Source organism: Aedes albopictus, chromosome 3 (assembly GCF_035046485.1).
Source record: "Aedes albopictus strain Foshan chromosome 3, AalbF5, whole genome shotgun sequence".
NCBI lineage: Eukaryota > Metazoa > Arthropoda > Insecta > Diptera > Culicidae > Aedes > Aedes albopictus.
The window spans coordinates 412,408,343-412,425,942 of NC_085138.1; the positions used below are offsets into that span (position 1 = coordinate 412,408,343).

At 40.4% G+C, this 17,600-nt stretch overlaps 2 protein-coding genes across 2 annotated transcripts in view; both read left to right on the top strand.

The window, feature by feature from the left end:
- Nucleotides 1-17,600, top strand: part of LOC109622238 (polycomb protein Asx) — a 67,040-nt gene that overhangs the window by 11,890 nt on the left and 37,550 nt on the right. The gene's annotated exons all lie outside the window — the stretch shown is intronic.
- Nucleotides 324-3,120, top strand: LOC134291027 (uncharacterized protein K02A2.6-like). The gene is made up of 3 exons (XM_062858285.1): nt 324-1,704; nt 1,763-2,820; nt 2,926-3,120. Exons 1-3 carry the CDS (start codon nt 324-326, stop codon nt 3,118-3,120), a joined length of 2,634 nt encoding a protein of 877 aa, XP_062714269.1.

The window sequence follows — 17,600 nt, forward strand, 5'->3', positions numbered from 1 at the left end:
ACAGACAAACAGACGTAACACTTCGAACATTTTTCGATTCAAATCATAGTCACGGAAACATATTCGCCCAATGCTAAAATTACTAAGTTTGGCCGACCATCAACTAGGTGGCGGTAGTGAGCAAACGTCAAACTCGAACAAAAACGATGTGGGCACCACAGGTGGGTAGTTGGCCAACTATCAAATTTTGAAAAAGATCGTTAAATCGAAGTACGATGGGAATTATCAGAGTGTTCCGTCTGTTTGTCTGTGGTGGACATGTCAACCGAGCCTGTGAAGATTTTCAATTCCAAAACCTTACCCTGGACCATTTCAAATGCCTCATGTTCGTCAGTGGACTCAAAGCCTCAAAACACGCCGATGTTCGAGCAAGACTTCTTTCGATCCTGGAACATGAGAAACCTGAAGCACCAGCCACTCTCCAGTCGTTAATTGACGAGTATCAACGCCTCATCAACCTGAAGGAAGACACAAGCATCATCGAACAGCAAACCAGTTCGAAGTCAGCGGTTCACGCCATCAGGGACAGGAAGGGTTCAGCGTCTCAGAACAGTTTCTCGAAGTCAGAAAGTAAGAAGCCGAAGACACCTTGTTGGCAGTGCGGCCAAATGCACTTTGTGAAGGAATGCGTTTTCAACAACCACCTCTGCAGAGACTGCAACCGTGTCGGCCATAAGGAAGGATACTGTTCCTGCTCCAAGAAATCATCAAATCCGGCTAAGACCACACCATCAACCATCAGCAAGAAGCGAAAGAAGGGGAAATCCAGTGTTGAAGCCAAAGGCGTGTTCGTTGTCAACCACATTGAACACCGGGAAAACAAGCGGAAGTTCGTTACCGTGGCGATCAACGGAGTACCAGTCCCTCTTCAAATCGATTCGGCCAGCGACATCTCCATTGTTTCGGAAACTGTCTGGAAGCAACTCGGCAAGCCGGCGATCAATCCATCATCAAGCCAAGCCTCAAACGCATCGGGTGATCCACTATCTCTAGTCGGTGAGTTTGAATGTGAAGTATCCATCAAAGGAGAAACGAAGCGAGGCAGATGTTTCGTCACATCCGTACGTGATCTGAATCTGATGGGCATTGAATGGATTGACTTGTTCAACTTCTGGTCAATTCCGTTTGATTCCATTTGCAATCAAATCGTGATGCCTTCCAAACGTGAAATCGATCGAGAGATTCAGCAGCTGAAACTCAAGCACAAAGAAGTTTTCAACGAGACCCTTGGACTGTGCAACCGCACTAAGGTACAGCTGCATCTCAAGCCCGGAAGTAAGCCAGTTTTCTGCCCAAAACGACCCGTTCCGTTTCATTCCGTACCGTTGGTTGATGCTGAACTCAATCGTCTTCAAAGCCTAGGAATAATCACACCTGTGGATTTCTCGGAGTGGGCAGTCCCCATCGTAGCTGTGAAGAAACCGGATGGCAGAGTTCGCATTTGCGTGGATTACTCGACAGGCCTGAACAACGCTATGGAAGCCAACAACTATCCCCTGCCGGTACCAGAAGAAATTTTTGCCCAGCTGGCAGGATGTCAAGTCTTCAGTGTGATCGACCTGTCCGATGCGTATCTTCAATGCGAAGTAACCGAAGATTCTAAACAACTTCTGACGATCAACACGCATAGAGGATTGTTTCGCTTCAACCGCCTGGCCCCAGGAGTCAAATCAGCGCCAGGGGCATTCCAACAAATGATAGAAAGTCTCATCGCGGATCTTCCTGAAGTACGACCTTTCATCTATGACATCATCATCTTCAGCAAGGACTGGAAATCTCATGCTGAATAAGTTGCTGCAAAGACTGACGGATTGCGGATTTCATCTGAAAATTCAAAAATGCAAGTTTTTCCAAACTGAAGTCCGTTACCTAGGCCACATCACCGATCGCAATGGTATCCGCCCTGACCCCGAGAAAGTGGAAACAATCTCGAGCATTCCCCCACCAACGAACGTATCCGAGCTGAGGTCCTATCTTGGCGCCGTGAATTACTATGGCAAATTCGTACGGAATATTCACGAGCTGCGTCATCCCCTGGATCAGCTGCTGCGCAAGGACGTCAAGTGGAACTGGAGTGCCGATTGCCAGCGATCATTCGAACAATTCAAGGAAGTGCTGAAATCCGATCTTCTCCTGACCCACTACAATCCGAAACTCCCAATCGTCGTAGCTGCAGATGCATCAAAAACTGGAATCGGTGCCGTAATTTTCCACAAGTTTCCGAACGGTAGCATGAAAGCTATTCAACACGCTTCACGCACTCTCACCCCTGCTGAGCAAGCCTATGGACAACCGGAAAAAGAAGCCCTAGCCCTCGTTTACGGAGTAACCAAATTCCACAAGATGCTGTTGGGTAGAAGATTCACACTCCAGACGGACCATAAGCCACTTCTGTCAATTTTCGGATCGAAAAAGGGTATTCCGGTGCACACGGCAAATCGCTTGCAGCGCTGGGCCCTCATCATGCTGAATTACGATTTCGACATTCAGTACGTCTCAACAAACGAATTTGGATGTGCTGACATGCTTTCCCGCCTTATCGATAGAAGCTTGCGCCCAGAGGAAGACTACATCATTGCTGCCGTTTCGCTCGAAGAAGACATGGCAAGTATCCTCAACACCACAATCGAAGCAGTTCCAGTTTCGTTTCCAGCGCTCCGAGATGCCACGAGTAAATGCGAAGTTCTCCAACAAGTCAAGAAATACATTGTTGATGGATGGCCAGCTAATCCAAAGCAATTTGCCGAAGCTGCTCTTCCGTACTACAATCGACGTGAATCCCTCAGTATTATCAGCGAATGCGTGATGTTCAAGGAAAGGGTGATCGTTCCAGAAGTTTTTCGGCGACGCTTGCTGCATCAATTCCACCAAGGACATCCCGGAATGGTTCGTATGAAGACTATCGCACGAAACTACGTTTACTAGCCTGGACTGGATGGTGCAATCGAGGACTATGTTCGACGCTGTAGTCACTGCGCTACTGCTGCTAAGGCTCCCGTCAAGGCGAAACCAGAACCATGGCCCAAAACAGAGAAACCGTGGACACGTATACACATCGACTACGCTGGACCGGTTGATGGCAACTACTTTCTGGTGGTCGTTGATCCCTTTTCCAGATGACCCGAAATAGTTCTCACAAAGTCGACGACTGCAAAAGCTACTATCAAGCACCTCAAACAGATGTTCGCTACGTTTGGAATTCCTGAGACCGTAGTAAGTGACAATGGTACACAATTCACCAGTTTTGAATTCCGGAAATTCTGCGAATCTTTTGGAATCCATCACATCCGCACGGCACCATACCACCCGCAATCAAACGGATTGGCTGAACGTTTTGTGGACACCGTCAAAAGAAGCGTGAAGAAGATTTGCTCAGGAGGAGAGTCCCTAGAAGATTCACTTCAGACGTTTCTAACCGTATACCGTTCCACTCCAACACCGGATCTTGACGGACAGTCACCCGCTGAAAGAATGCTAGGAAGGTCAATGCGAACAGTAGCAGCTCTTTTGAAACCTCCAGAACGTCAGCAGCAGTCCAAGAAAGTCGAGCGGAAGGGAAGTGCTACCAACCGTCAGGATTCTCCAAGATGCTTCAAACAAGGCGATACGGTGACAATGTTTTGCTGAATCGAAATAGTCGACTGATCCGGTCGCACATCAATCAACTACGAAATCGAGTTGAAGTTGAAGAGCAACCGTTACATCAAGATTCACCACTCACGGTTTTCCTCGATGAATTTGGTCTTCGGCAAATGCCGACTACAGAATCAAGAAATAAAGGTCAAATACCTGCTGGTTTAGATGTTCCAATGGTTCCAATTGATGAAGTTTCTTCCTTACCGGTACCCGAGTTAAAAAAAAAGACACTACACCGTCTTCAACCAGAGGTTGCACAGACTGAACATTCACTAACATTAGGCAACGGACAACACGGAACACCCAGTGGACCAGTGGAACCCGAACCAGAATCGGAAGATGAAGAACCTCGTGCAAACCCAGAAACACCGGAACGACCTAGACGATTGCTTAGGCTCCCATCCAAGCTTCAAGGATATTGGTTGTTTTAGAGGGGGAGATGTTACATCATAGCAACCGAGCAATTGATAAATCTAAACAATCTAATGTAACTTGATTATGACATTCAATAAACTTTCAATTCATTCTTTGTCCAACCTTCAAATAAGTAAGACTTATCCACGGACATTTCAGAAACCTTCTTTTGCAGCTTAGGAAAGCTTCTCTAGAAGCTTAGAAGTGCCTTCCCAGTTGCTTGAAAAAGCTATTTTAGAAGCTTAAAAAGAGTTCACCTGAAGTGGAAGCTTTTTCAATAGTTGGAAAGCGTACAATCCATTCCAGTGAGAAATCAATACGAGACCGAGACACTTTTCCATGCTTCCGAGAGAAACTTTTCAAGGTTTCGATGTACAAAATCAACCAACTTCCAGGTGCATTTCAAAATTTTGTGAAAATGTAAATTTTGCTGCAAACCTTTATAAGCTTCAGAGGGAGAGTTATCATGTCGGAGAACTTGTTCAGGCTTCATTCCCGAATTAAAGACCTGTCTCTTGGCAAAATCTCTTCTATGCATCCGGTAAAATATTCCAAAACTTCAGGCTTTTAAAAAAAGGTTTTCGATGCTATTAACTATGCTCTTTCATAATTCATGAAAAAAAAAACACTCAATACTCCAGCGACAAACTTTTTCAGCAATCTGGAATTTTGCGAATCTGCAACTCCAGGGAATGGTTTCGGAGCGTTGAGATTGCTGGTATCCGGAGAATTCAGGAAGCTTTCAAAAGAATGTCAAAGACCGGGGGCGTTCGGAAGGGTTTGCAGGGGTTTTATGAGACATTCTAGGCAGTTTCAGGAAGGTTAAGAAGGGTTTCAAGTCGTTTCAGGACGTTTCAGGTGACTTCAAGGGCTTTCACCAGGTTTCGAAAGATAGGAGTTTCAAGAAACTTAATAGTGCAAGCTTCAGCAATGTTACAGAGAAGATTCAAGGTAATTTCAGGGCATTTCAGAAAAAGTTTAGGAGGGGTTCTCGGGATTAGAGAAATTTCAAGTGAGTTTTAGAGGTTTTTCAAAGCGTTTCGATGGTTTCAAAGCGTTTCAAGGGCTTCTGGGAGCGGTTTTCGGAGTTTTCATGAAGCTTTTAAGATGGTTTCAGAGATGTTTCCTAGGGGGTTTGAAGCGTTTTACACAGTGTAGTGGATAACTGACACTGAGAAAGATTACAAGTGGCAGTCGAAATACGCGTACCTGTCAAAGAATAAGCAAAAGAGGGCGGAATTAAATGGTACAATTATTGGGATCGAAAAGTCGGTACAAGATTAATAGACGATGAAAAATTGAGATTTTTTTTCACAATTCGACACACTGAACTATAAATCATATTTTAATGTTTTTGATCAACCAGAGTGAACTGAGTGCAAAGTACCGAGAAATACAATGTAATTATATCAATAATTTCAAATAATTTCCATGTATTCTTCATCTCTGATCGTTGGGGAAGACCTGCAAGTAGGGTCTGGGACTATTTCGGCAGGAGCACCTATTTTGGGCACTTGCTGCTATAACTCAGTCAATTTTGAAACGATTGACTTGATTTTTGAAACACGATCAGGAAGGCGCAGTATCTAGCTAAATTCAAAAATTCAAGTCAATCGGATTGAAATTGACTGAGTTATAGCAGCAAGTGCCCAAAATAGGTGCTCCTGCCCAAATGGTCCCAGACCCTAGTATGTGTACGGAAAGGTTCCAAATAATCCTCGCTGTTGTTAATCTGTGAGTGGTTGAACTTTTAGCTTGGTTTGGTTTAGCAGAACCCCGGCCATTTCAAAAGCAAGTTAAATCAAGAAGGAATCTAGAGCAGCAAGAGAAGGGCTCTGACAAGCCGACGTTTTTTTTTCGGAACTTCTCTAGAAATACTTCTTAGAATGTCTCTCAGGATCACAAGATTTCTTCCGTATTTTTCGCGCCATTCTTGGTATTCCTTTTCAAATTCAAGGGTTTTTTTTGGGATATATCGCAGATATTATCGCGTAGTTACTCCTGGAGTTTTCTAAATTTCAGCTGAAGTTTTTCCGCGATTCCTTCCGGTGTTCCTCTTGGGACTTCCTCCAAGGCTTTCTTAAGGAGTTTTTCACGAAATTTCCGCAGGAGTTCCTCCCGTGCTTTCTTCCGAAGTTTCTCCTGTAATTTTTTTAAGAAATTTCCGTGAGCTTTTTTCTTAAGTTTCTCCCTGGATTTCTACAGGAGTTTCAGCTGGGATACTTCCCAAAGGTTTTTTGAAGTGTCACCAGAGATTTCTCTCGGAGTTTCTTCCGGGACTTCTCTCAGAAAATTCCGTTCGCTGTTGGTCCTAGAATCTCTCTTTGAGTTTTTTTTCTGATTTTTCCCTGGACTTTGGCCTAATATTTTTTCCGGAATGTCTTCAGGGTTTTCTGCCGAAATTATTACCGATGTTTTTCATAGAGTACTTCCCGTGCTTTCTTTCGGAGATATTCCAGGCTTTCTTCCGGATCCTCCTCAGAGAATAGATGCGTGGGTGTTTAGTGTTCAGTATTGTGTTGTTCCTTGCTGTGCATGCATCGCTCCTGTAAGGGGTGAGTATCGCAGCATAATCGATCGCGTTTGTTATTGTCTCGTACGAAAACGAAACCAATAGACGCATTGATGTTTTTTTAGATTTGTTTTGTTCCTTGCTGTGCATGCGAGTGTCGAAAAGTAGTGTCGCATGTCGTATAGGTTTTAGCGATAGGTCTACGGGTGCTCGAGTGAAGAATTGATGATCGGTGAGCTTGTTCCTTGTTTTTCTATGATAAACGCCGTTAATGTATCTATTAGCTTTAAATCATCCTTCATGTACTTACTCAACAAGAACTGCAAAGTTCGTCACTTCAAGTGACGGCCAAATTTTTCATTATTTTGTTTTATTTTAAATAAATTCTCCTGTATTTTTGTACAGTCCGCGACCTTACGGTGCTGGCCACACTGATTAGATTCATAATTTTCTCCAGTATTTTGCCTAAGTTTGTTCAATCCATAAATTTCCATTTAAAATTTTCATGATCTCACCATTCTTCCAAATTGTGAGGTGACACATTTGTGTGTGTACTGTACGGTTGCATGGATCGCATCGCTTACCAAAGTGAATCTTTGATCTATGCAACTATCAACCCTCCCTACTAACAAAACACCTTCCCGTGACAACTGTGGAGGGTCCAGTAGTACATACAACCTGTAGTAGCAACGGTTGTCGAACTAACATTCCTTCCCTTTCCCGGTAGACCGTAAGGACGTAGCCAGCGCCGTTATTGACCCTATAAAGTTAGGCTCTCAAAACGTGTACACTGAGGATGGTGGCAAATCCCAAGCCCCAAGCCTATTGGTTCTCTGTTCAATTCACGGAGTAGCAACTACGAAATGTACAGTCACCAATGCTCATGCTCATGCTCAGTGTTCATTGTTTCCTTGACCAGCGTTCGCCAGATTTTAGCGACTCTACCGCACTCCTTTCTTTCGAACTATTTGCATTCGCTTCAGGAACAACATGGTGGACATGATAGAGAAGGTCTACGTGTTTATCAGCTATCTCGGTGAGGTTCATTTCCTATTTCCAGGCTCAGTTTGTTGCCGATTAACTTCATTGGCAGTGTCTTGTACCACAAGGTCCTGATAAGTTCCCTTTTGGTAAGCGCTTCGATGCGTTGCTCCATGGGAAGTTGTTCGGCTTCAGCCAGCATAACGTGAATAGGAGTGCTATAACAGTTGAGGAAGTTTACTGCCTGGCGTATATACGTATTCTGTAGGATTTGAAGCTTGTTGAGGTTCGTTGCAGCTGCCTTATCGAAAACCGATGCATCTTATTCCACGCAGCTTCGGATGAACGTGTTCCCGATATTCACCAGTGTTTCCGAGTTATTTGATCAGCCCAAGACAGTTTTCACCCACCTTCTCTGCAACGGAGACAAATACCTAATCCAGAACGTTTCCTAGGTATGGGTGTAAGTTTTATCGCTTCACCATCGACTTTCACTTTTGATTGTTCCGTACGACTGCTAGTTTAGCGTAAATCTGTTATATAAACCTGTTGCAACGTTCAGCTGCCTATTTAACTGGGACAATAGCCGCAAAATCGGCTTCCTCCGATGACAGTTCATGTAGGGCTGTAATTTACAGCCTGTAAAGGTTGATCAATACGAAGGATCACGGGCATCCTTGTGGAAGACCTTCCGAAACCTCATCCTCCTATTTTTGCCTTCACCAGTGTTTCCAGCAGCGCATATATCTTGACTGAACCGAAAGTTTTAATCACGTCAATGAAAATTACAAAAACCTCCGTCGCTTTCGCATGGTGGATGGAGTTCACAACATAGCTGATGATGAGTTTTTGACCTTCTTCATCGGTGAGATCCACCAGCTTTTTGTGTTTCCCTGTGAGCGCTGTGTTTATTCCTTTCACCAGGTTCCAGAGCTATCGCGCAAGTTTCGTTTCATTTATTTTTTCGGTTAACTCCCTGACGTATCCACGTTTGGTTTTTCTGAACCATTCCGTCTTTCTGGAGACGGAAGTAGTTCGCTTGTGTTTTGTTTCAGTTGTTGTCTGAAGCGCTTCTCTCTTGTCCGCAAAGAGGATCCCGATGTCGTCCATCCAATAGGGTTTGAGGATGATTACTTTTTCGTTCTTGGAGGTTAACGAGGCGCCCTTCACTGCTTTTCCGATTACAGAAACCATTTCTAATGGGGAGTAAATGATTTGCAGTCTAATACTGTTAAGGTGATCTACCAGGCTCTCCTTGTTGATCTTGGTGAACTTCGTTTTAGTCCTCGGAATCGCATTAGTGATTACCAATCGAATGGCCATGCGTGTGCTGCCAAACTCTTCCTCTGGAACGAAACAGTTGGCTTTCCTCGCCACGAACGCTGTAGTGAGCGTAAGGTCGATTGATGAGTCCCTCCCACCTAAGGAGTTTATTGTTGTCGTCGTTCATTAAAATTGGGTTTGACTGGTCGATCATGTTTTGGAGAGTGTTCCCGCGGCTACATGGTTTGAAGTTAGAACTCCATGAGGGGTGGTGTGCGTTAAGATCTGCGCCTCATTCTTTGAAAGAATTCTTAAAAATTTTAGACTCGACTACCTTTATCATTTTTCTTGTCATTATCAATGCTTGCAGCAGCACATTGGGGATGCAATACAAGAAGTGAAGCAGCCAGGCCTACTGTGCAGCATTTTGCTGTACATATTAATGCCACAATAAATATATAGAAAGCAGTGGCGTCGCGTAACCTCACTTTTACCTGTGCACCGACCCTAAAACTTCATTTGTAGGGAATTTATGATCAAAATCGAAATAGTAATGAGTGAAAGAAGCTATTCTCGTCATTTTCTAATTAGTACAAGCAAGTTTGTTCAAAAAATTCAAGAATTTATACTTGGTGCACAGGTAGATTTGAGGTTAGGGAATCGTCACTCATAGAAAGGAGACATCTCGTACCAATCGCTCAGTATATTATGTAGAATAAATGTGAAGTAAATATGTTGGGAGTGACTTTGCTAAGAAAGTTAATGTTACTCCTCCGATAGTCTTCTTCCTAGGACCACTCCATCCAGCGGTGATCTTTGAAGAATAGGTGAACCAACGTATTTTGGACACAGCGTTACGCCAATATATTTTGGACACTTTCATTTGTTTTTGCCGTAAGTCCGGAGAAATTCGCGAAAAGGACGTAACTGACAAAATGTACATAATTTAAGTGATTATAAGAGTGCAAAGATGCTAAGTTTTCCTACTAAATACTCACAAACTTTCCTTGACTTGATATCACTTTTCTAACTATTGAAAATCACGGGTTGAGTAGAAGGCGTAATCCCATTCTGTGTCGCACGAAACAAAACAAGAATTACGCCTTCCACTCCTGGTGTTTTTGTTTACGAAAGTAATAGGCGAAACTGAAATCACAACGTAAACACGGCGATAGTGAAAGGCGAAAGGTTCTCTAAAAGCTTAGAAAATCATTTCCAGAAGCTTGGGGAGCTTCTCTGTACTCTACGAAAGCTTCTCCAGAAGCTTGAGGTTGTTTTATTAACTCGAGCTCCAGAAGCTTGGGAAGGTTTCTTCAGAAGCTTGGGAAAGCTTCTCCAGAAGCTTAGGAAAGCTTCTCCAGAAGCTTGGGGAAGCTTCTCGAGAAGCTTGGGAAAACTTTTTCAGAAGCTTGCGAAAGCCTCTTTACTAGCTTTTGGGAGATTCTTCAAAATTTGAGAAAGCTTCCCCAAAAGCTCAGGAAGTTTCTCTAGAAGTTTGGGAAAGCTTCACAAGAAGCTTGGAAAAGCTTTGGAGAGTTCTTCCAGAAACATGAAACTTTTTCATTAGCTAGAAAGCGTTTTTATACAACCATTCCAGGCTTCTATACAGGGTGTTAGGTTCCTGAGTGCAAACTTTTTAAAGGGTGATAGAGGACCATAAATGGAGAAAAAAATGTTCTACGCATATGGTCAAATCTCAACCGTTACGTAGTTATTGAACTTCCCATGTTTATGACTCTTATTGCCTTAACTGGCAATAACTTGAAAATGGTCAAACTTATCGAAGTTTTTTTTACCCTTATTCGAAAGATTATTGAATTTTCTAATAAATGGCATCTTTGAATCGATTGGTTTAGTTAAATAACTAAGTTTTCTAGAGCAAAATAGCTAAAAATAGTGTATTTTTATTGGTTTTTGTCAATTATCTTTGAAACATGCGTAATAAATTAAAATTCTTTCTAACTAAACGATAAGAGCTAGAAGTTTGGTGTCAAAGAACGAATTGTAGAGTGTAACAGGGGCCACAACTTTGCAAAAGAAAGAATTTTAATTTATTACGCATGTTTCAAAGATAATTGACAAAAACCAATAAAAATACACTATTTTTAGCTATTTTGCTCTAGAAAACTTAGTTATTTAACTAAACCAATCGATTCAAAGATGCCATTTGTTAGAAAATTCAATAATCTTTCGAATAAGGGTAAAAAAACTTCGATAAGTTTGACCATTTTCAAGTTATTGCCAGTTGAGCCAATAAGAGTCATAAACATGGGAAGTTCAATAACTACGTAACGGTTGAGATTTGACCATATGCGTAGAACATTTTTTTTCTCCATTTATGGTCCTCTATCACCCTTTAAAAAGTTTGCACTCAGGAACCTAACACCCTGTATAAATAATCTATACGAGACCGAGAAACTTTTTCATGCTTCTGAGAGAAAAAAAATCAAGGAATCGATGTACAAAACAATTAAGCAACTGAGAGGTGCATTTCAAAACTTTAGTAAAAAAAAAAGATTTTGCTGGAAAATTTCGAAAGCTTCGGAGGGATATCGTGTCATTCTTTTTGGAGAACTTGTTCAGGATTCTGAATGATTCTTTCTTGTGTCTTGGCGAAATCTCTTCAATGTTTCCGGTAAAATATTACTCAGAATTCCAGGCTTCTAGTAAAAGATTTTCACTGCTAAACTAAGCTTCTCCATAATTCTTTGAGAAATTTTATTCAGCACTCTGGAATCTGCCGATGCTAGACCAAGTAGATCTTCAAGGCTTATGCAAAAAGCGCTTGTTGCAGTCAAGACGAGATCTCTTCTTGGCGAGAAGCTTGGAGGCCTGCATTTGTTGCGACAATCCACCCAAGGGTTCCAATACATTTCTGAAAGGTTCATGTGGATATAGGGGGTTTCAAAAGGGGTTTTGAAGTCGCTACAGGGGTTACAGGAAGCATTCGATGGAGTTTCACCAATGTTCCAGAGAAGTTTCAAAGTGTTCACGGCATTTTAAAAGAGGCTAAGAGGTGTTCTCGGGGTTAGGGGACATTCAAGGAAGTTTTTGAGATTTTCCAAAGCGTTTCAAGACATTTCAGGGTGTTTCAAGGGGTTCTGGTTTCCAGGGTTTTCAGGAAGCTTTCAAAAGAAGGTTCAGAGATGTTTCTAGGGGTTTTAAGGCGTTTCAGGGGTCTTGGAGTAGTTCCGTCCGAGGGTATTACGGAGTTTTAGGGGGCTTTCAAGTGAGTTTCACGAGGGTTACAGAAGGGTTTCAAAGTGTTTTAACGCGTTTCTGGAGGATTTGAGAGTAGTTTCAAGGGGTACTTCTTACAACGGCGTGGAAGGTAAGGAGGGTTTTAGGGATGCTTCCAAGGAGTATCAAGGCGTTACATGGCATTTCAGATATTTAGGGATTTTCGACTGAGATGAGTACTTTGGATTTACTTTAGTCTGGCTTGCAGTCTTAATAAGTTGGCCAACGAATGTATTATCCTGGCTTCAACGTTTCGATCCCATTGGCGGTTGGGTGTCTGGCCAAAGTCTACGGTCAATACAAATTTTGAAAATTTTGTATGGACAAACATCTACAGTGGGAGAGAGAGGGGTCTGAGATGACCAAAATTGAGTCTATGATAAAGTACAGCGCCTATGGCAGATCCATTTATTACGTAACGCTAAACTCGATATTTTAACCTCCCCCCTCCCCCATCCGTGATGCTTTTTTGTATGAAAATCCTAATTTTTTTGTATGACCCGTAACGCTTGGCCGTACCTCCCTCTTCCCCCTTCATGGATGGCGCCTATCTAGTCTAGTCTAGTCTATATATATATAAATGAGTTCGGAGTTTCTTTGAGGCAACAAAACTCACGAACGGGTGAACCGATCAGCATGACTCTTGCACGGTTCGATTCGTATTCATGGTGGCTGTGTTTATATGTATAGAAAGTTACGAAAATCAACTAGAACATGGTGAAAATTGATAAATAACTGATTTTTCATGAGCTGGGAAGGAAATCAACACGTTCGAAATGAAACCAATCTAGAGTGCGGTGACGTTATGAGCTCAACAGTTGTCAAACCACCACAGCTTGGCAAGACAACGTTTGCTGGGACAGCTAGTCTATATATAAAAATGAGTTTGACTTCCCATTGAGGCAACAAAACTTACGAACGGATGAACCGATCAGTATGACTCTTGAACGGTTCGGTTCGTATTCGTGGTGGCTGTGTTTATATGTAAAAAAAAGTTAGGAAAATGAACTAAAAATGTCAGCACGATCGAATTGAAATCAATCTAGAGTGCGGTGCTATTTTGAGCTCAACAGTTGTCAAACCACTGTAAGACGGCAAGACAAAGTTTGCCGGGACAGCTAGTGTAGAATAAATGTGAAGCAAAACGTTGGAAGTGACTTTGCTAAGAAATGTAATGCTACTGACGAATTTCGCACCAACTCGTCTTCGGGGTTGGCAGCACCCCCTCAGAATGTTATGAAATTTTGTAGGTTTCAAGACTTTACCTTTTCAAGCAACTTTGCGTATTTTGTTTTTTCAAAATTAACCTAGACTAACATTTAAAAAGAGTCAAAGTTCTTTAACCGTTTTTTTTTTCACAAAAAATAACTCGAATATGATAAGATGTACAAAAAAGTGATGTATGGGTGACATTTAGAGAATTGTCCAAGCTTTCATGAAAAAATATTTTAAAAATTCTAAATACATTTTTACACGCTAAAAAATATATTTTTAAAATTAAAAGTCAATTTACAGAAAATGCCCACTTTTTTATGTTTTGAAATTTTTTTCCAAGAAAGTCAATATTGTTGCCTAACTTTCCTCCATACATCACAAGATGGGCACTTTTAAGGAAAAAAAGTTTTTCTAACAAAAACTTTTTCATGTTAGTTTTTTTAGCGTGTTGCGCATTAGCCGTTTTTTTTACAAAAAAAATATAACTCGAATATGATAAGTTGTACAAAAAAGTGATGTATGGGGGACTTTTAGGGAATTGTCCAAGCTTTCAAGAAAACATATTTAAAAAATATAAAAAAATGTTTTACACGCTAAAAAATATCTTTTCAAAATTAAAAGTCAATTTACAGAAAAAGCCCACTTTTTTATGTTTTGAATTTTTTTCCCAAGAAAGACAATATAGTTGCCTAACTTTCCTCCATACATCACAAGATGGGCACTTTTAAGGAAAAAAAAATTCTAAAAAAAACTTTTTCATTTTATTTTTTTTTGCGTGTTGTGCATTAACTCGTACAGTAATGTATCCAGAATCCTAATGACAATCAATTAAAACTTAATGGGCTCAACTACTTTTTTAATATCTTAACGTGCATGACATTGAAAACGTGCTTGACATTGGAAAGGGCTCAAGACAAATTTGCTTTTAGGGTTTTATATCAATGAAAACGCTTGTGTATTGATGAAATATGTACATATGTATATGTGTATTCAATAATTTTCTTTTCTACAATATATACATCCTTCTTTTATACATTCTATTGTAACGTTTTTTGAATATTAGATCTTTAGTCTATCTGAAACAAAGTAAACTTTTTTGGATTATCTTTTGAATTCGAAAACTTCTTCGCTTCAATTTGATTTTCAGAAATTGGCACAAATGAATGAAATTTTTGTGTACCAGGTATTGTTTTTACGTGACTGTATGTGTATAGTTCTTCAAGTTCATCCGTCATTTTTTCATATTGTTCATTTGAAATAAAGCAGAAATTCAATTTTGTTATATGTATATCTGACTGTTTAACTGCCCAGTCATACAGTTCTCGAGGAGTTGTGATTGTGTTTCCATAATCTCGAGCAAGACTTGCTCGTTTGGCCATTCGCTTGAGAGTACCTCCAACAGCGTCACATGGACCTTTGCCATGTGAAGTTGCGAAGAAGTGCCATTCTGCTTCCAATCCATAATTGGACCGAAAACTGCACAAACTGGCAAATTTTGTTTGTTTTTATAATGAGCTGCTGCTCCATCTGACATGAAAGTAATTTTTGAGAAATCAATCGATTGTTTAATGAAATCCAGCAGTTTTGATATAAATAACTGAACTGCTGTTGTATCGTGTGTAAGTACTTCAGATATTATTATAAAGCTCAAGTTTTCCAACTTATTTTCTTTTCTGTAGTACACTTCAAAGGGGTGAATGGTAGCTTGAGAATTATTCCAATGGTAACCTTGAGCTGAATTTTGAATGATAAATGAATAATTTTCTGAAAAGTCACAAATTGTTAAAACTTCACCCTGTTTAAGAGATTCTTTTTTATCCCGCAAAAATGAGGATTGTTCTTTATAAATGAAATCATGAGTTATAAGCTTATCAACTTTTTCTACAAAATACGGAACAAACTCGTCTATAGTCTTAGTAATAGTTTCCAAATTGCATCGATCAGTGGTTAGCCATTGTTGAAATAAAACCGATTCTTTATCATTCGCTTCTAATAATGATGTTAGTTCACTGGTTCTAGGCACACAATAATACAATTTCAGCAAACAGAATGCTGTTTTAAGCATTCAGATATCAAAACAAGCTGAGAAACAGGTTCTATTCCAGTTGGGATGTAACGCCAAGAAAAAGAAGGCACCCAATCAAACAAAGTTGTAATGCCCATTGAGTGTTATTAAATGGGTATAAGGATTCTTGATACATCCTGTACGAGTTAATGCGCAACACGCTAAAAAAAATAACGTGAAAAAGTTTTTGTTTGAAAAACTTTTTTTCCTTAAAAGTGCCCATCTTGTGATGTATGGAGGAAAGTTAGGCAACAATATTGACTTTCTTGGAAAAAAATTTCAAAACATAAAAAAGTGGGCATTTTCTGTAAATTGACTTTTAATTTTAAAAATATATTTTTTAGCGTGTAAAAATGTATTTAGAATTTTTAAAATATTTTTTCATGAAAGCTTGGACAATTCTCTAAAAGTCCCCCATACAACACTTTTCTGTAGGTCTTGTCATTTTTGAGTTACATCGATTTTAAAAAATTCTTCGAAAAAAAGTTAGGCCCTCTTCAAATGTTACTCTTGAAAATTTTCGAAAATTTAAGTATGCAAAGTTGCTTATAAAAACCTAGTCTTTATGCCCACCAAGTTTCATTCGATTCTGAGAGGGTGTTGCCAACCACTGGTCGAGTTGGCGCGAAATTCGTCTACTTTTTCGATAGTTTTCTATCCTGTGACTTCTCCATCCAGACCGAGATGAAAAAAAATCTCGTTAATACAGATAATAAAGAAAAACACTCCATCCAGATGTTTCACTTGATCAAAAAACTTGGCCATGTCTTTCTTGCCTTCACTTGCCAATCTTCTGACTTACGGTAAGTAGAGAGATTAGGTAGGCAGGATCTAAACCTTTGGTTATCTTAACTTCGATCACTTCGAGAACGTCAAAGTCCGGAAACTCTAGCTCTTCGTACCCTATTCCTTCGCGTAGCTGGATACCTAACCCGCTGTATCCTGATGGGCGTTTTTTTTTTTGGAGACAGAGCGGTGGTCTTTGAAAGAGAATTGTTCATTTTCTTTAGGCCAGATCTCTTGCAGTAGGACTTTTAGGATATATTGGCATACCGTTCTCTTTTCCGTTGGGTGAATGCTCTGGATGATGTTTTGTATGATGTTGAGCTTTTCACACGACACTGGAGCTGTTTTCGTTGGTTCCAGGACTCTCATACTCCTGCGGCAGCAGTTCTGTGTTAGTGTTGATCAGATCCAGACTGCGCTATTTCAATAAACAGGCGGTCTGACTCAATCACGTCGTTGGTCTCATTTACACCAACCACGATCCTTGAATGTATCGTTTTCAGGGGCGCGATCTTAGCTGTCGTTTCTGTTAAGAATACCTTCCTCAGTTTGTTCACAAATCTCTCGGCGCTTTTCTATTCTGATCTAGATCCTAATTGGGTCTCGTTGCGAGCACCGGAGAGGACTTACGACCGACTATGCCAGCAGAATGAAGGACAGCATATCTGTCGATGTTGTTCAGCTACAAAGCTGTATAAAAACATTTATGCAATTCAGTATCATAATTTACATTTTATCTAACTCATTTTGGTATCATAATGGCTATTTTTTCCGAACTGGTTCATTATGCAACTGAAATGAGTTGCATAATGAAAAATAGTTGTATAATGTTCATAATGCAACTCATTTGAGTTGCATTATGAATATTATGCAACTCAAATGAGTTGCATTATGAATAAATCATTGCATAAAATTTTGTATGGAACTCGTTGCAAAACTCGATTTTTTCAGCACTCTTCGTATTTATCCAACTCGGCGAGCCTCGTTGGATAAATGTACGACTCGTGCTGAAAAAATCAACTTTTTGCAACTCGTTACATAAATAACTATTATTAGTTTAACCGTTATGTGGCCGGCAAACTTTTTGCTTTTTTCTACACCGTGTATTTTAAATGGGTGCTGGGTACCCGGGTACCCTGCCGGCCACATAAGGGTTAACATAATTCACATTAAAAACACTACTTACAAATTTGATGGAACATTTACAGAAAATAGTTGATTCCGTAATTCACACATCTCCTGCTGAACAATGCCACTTTATGTCTATTATTGTATATATATAAGTGTACATATAGTTTAGTATTATTTAGGGGTGTCTATTAAATATTGCGATGTAAGTTTAAATTCTAAATGCGCTGTTGTGCGAAACAGGTCTGTTCTGCTACTCTTTCAACATCTTTAAGTGGTGTTAACATTCCTACGTAGTGTAGGACCCCTTCGAACCTTTCAGTTTAAAACTGTGAAAGTGCTCATAGAACACTAAGCTGA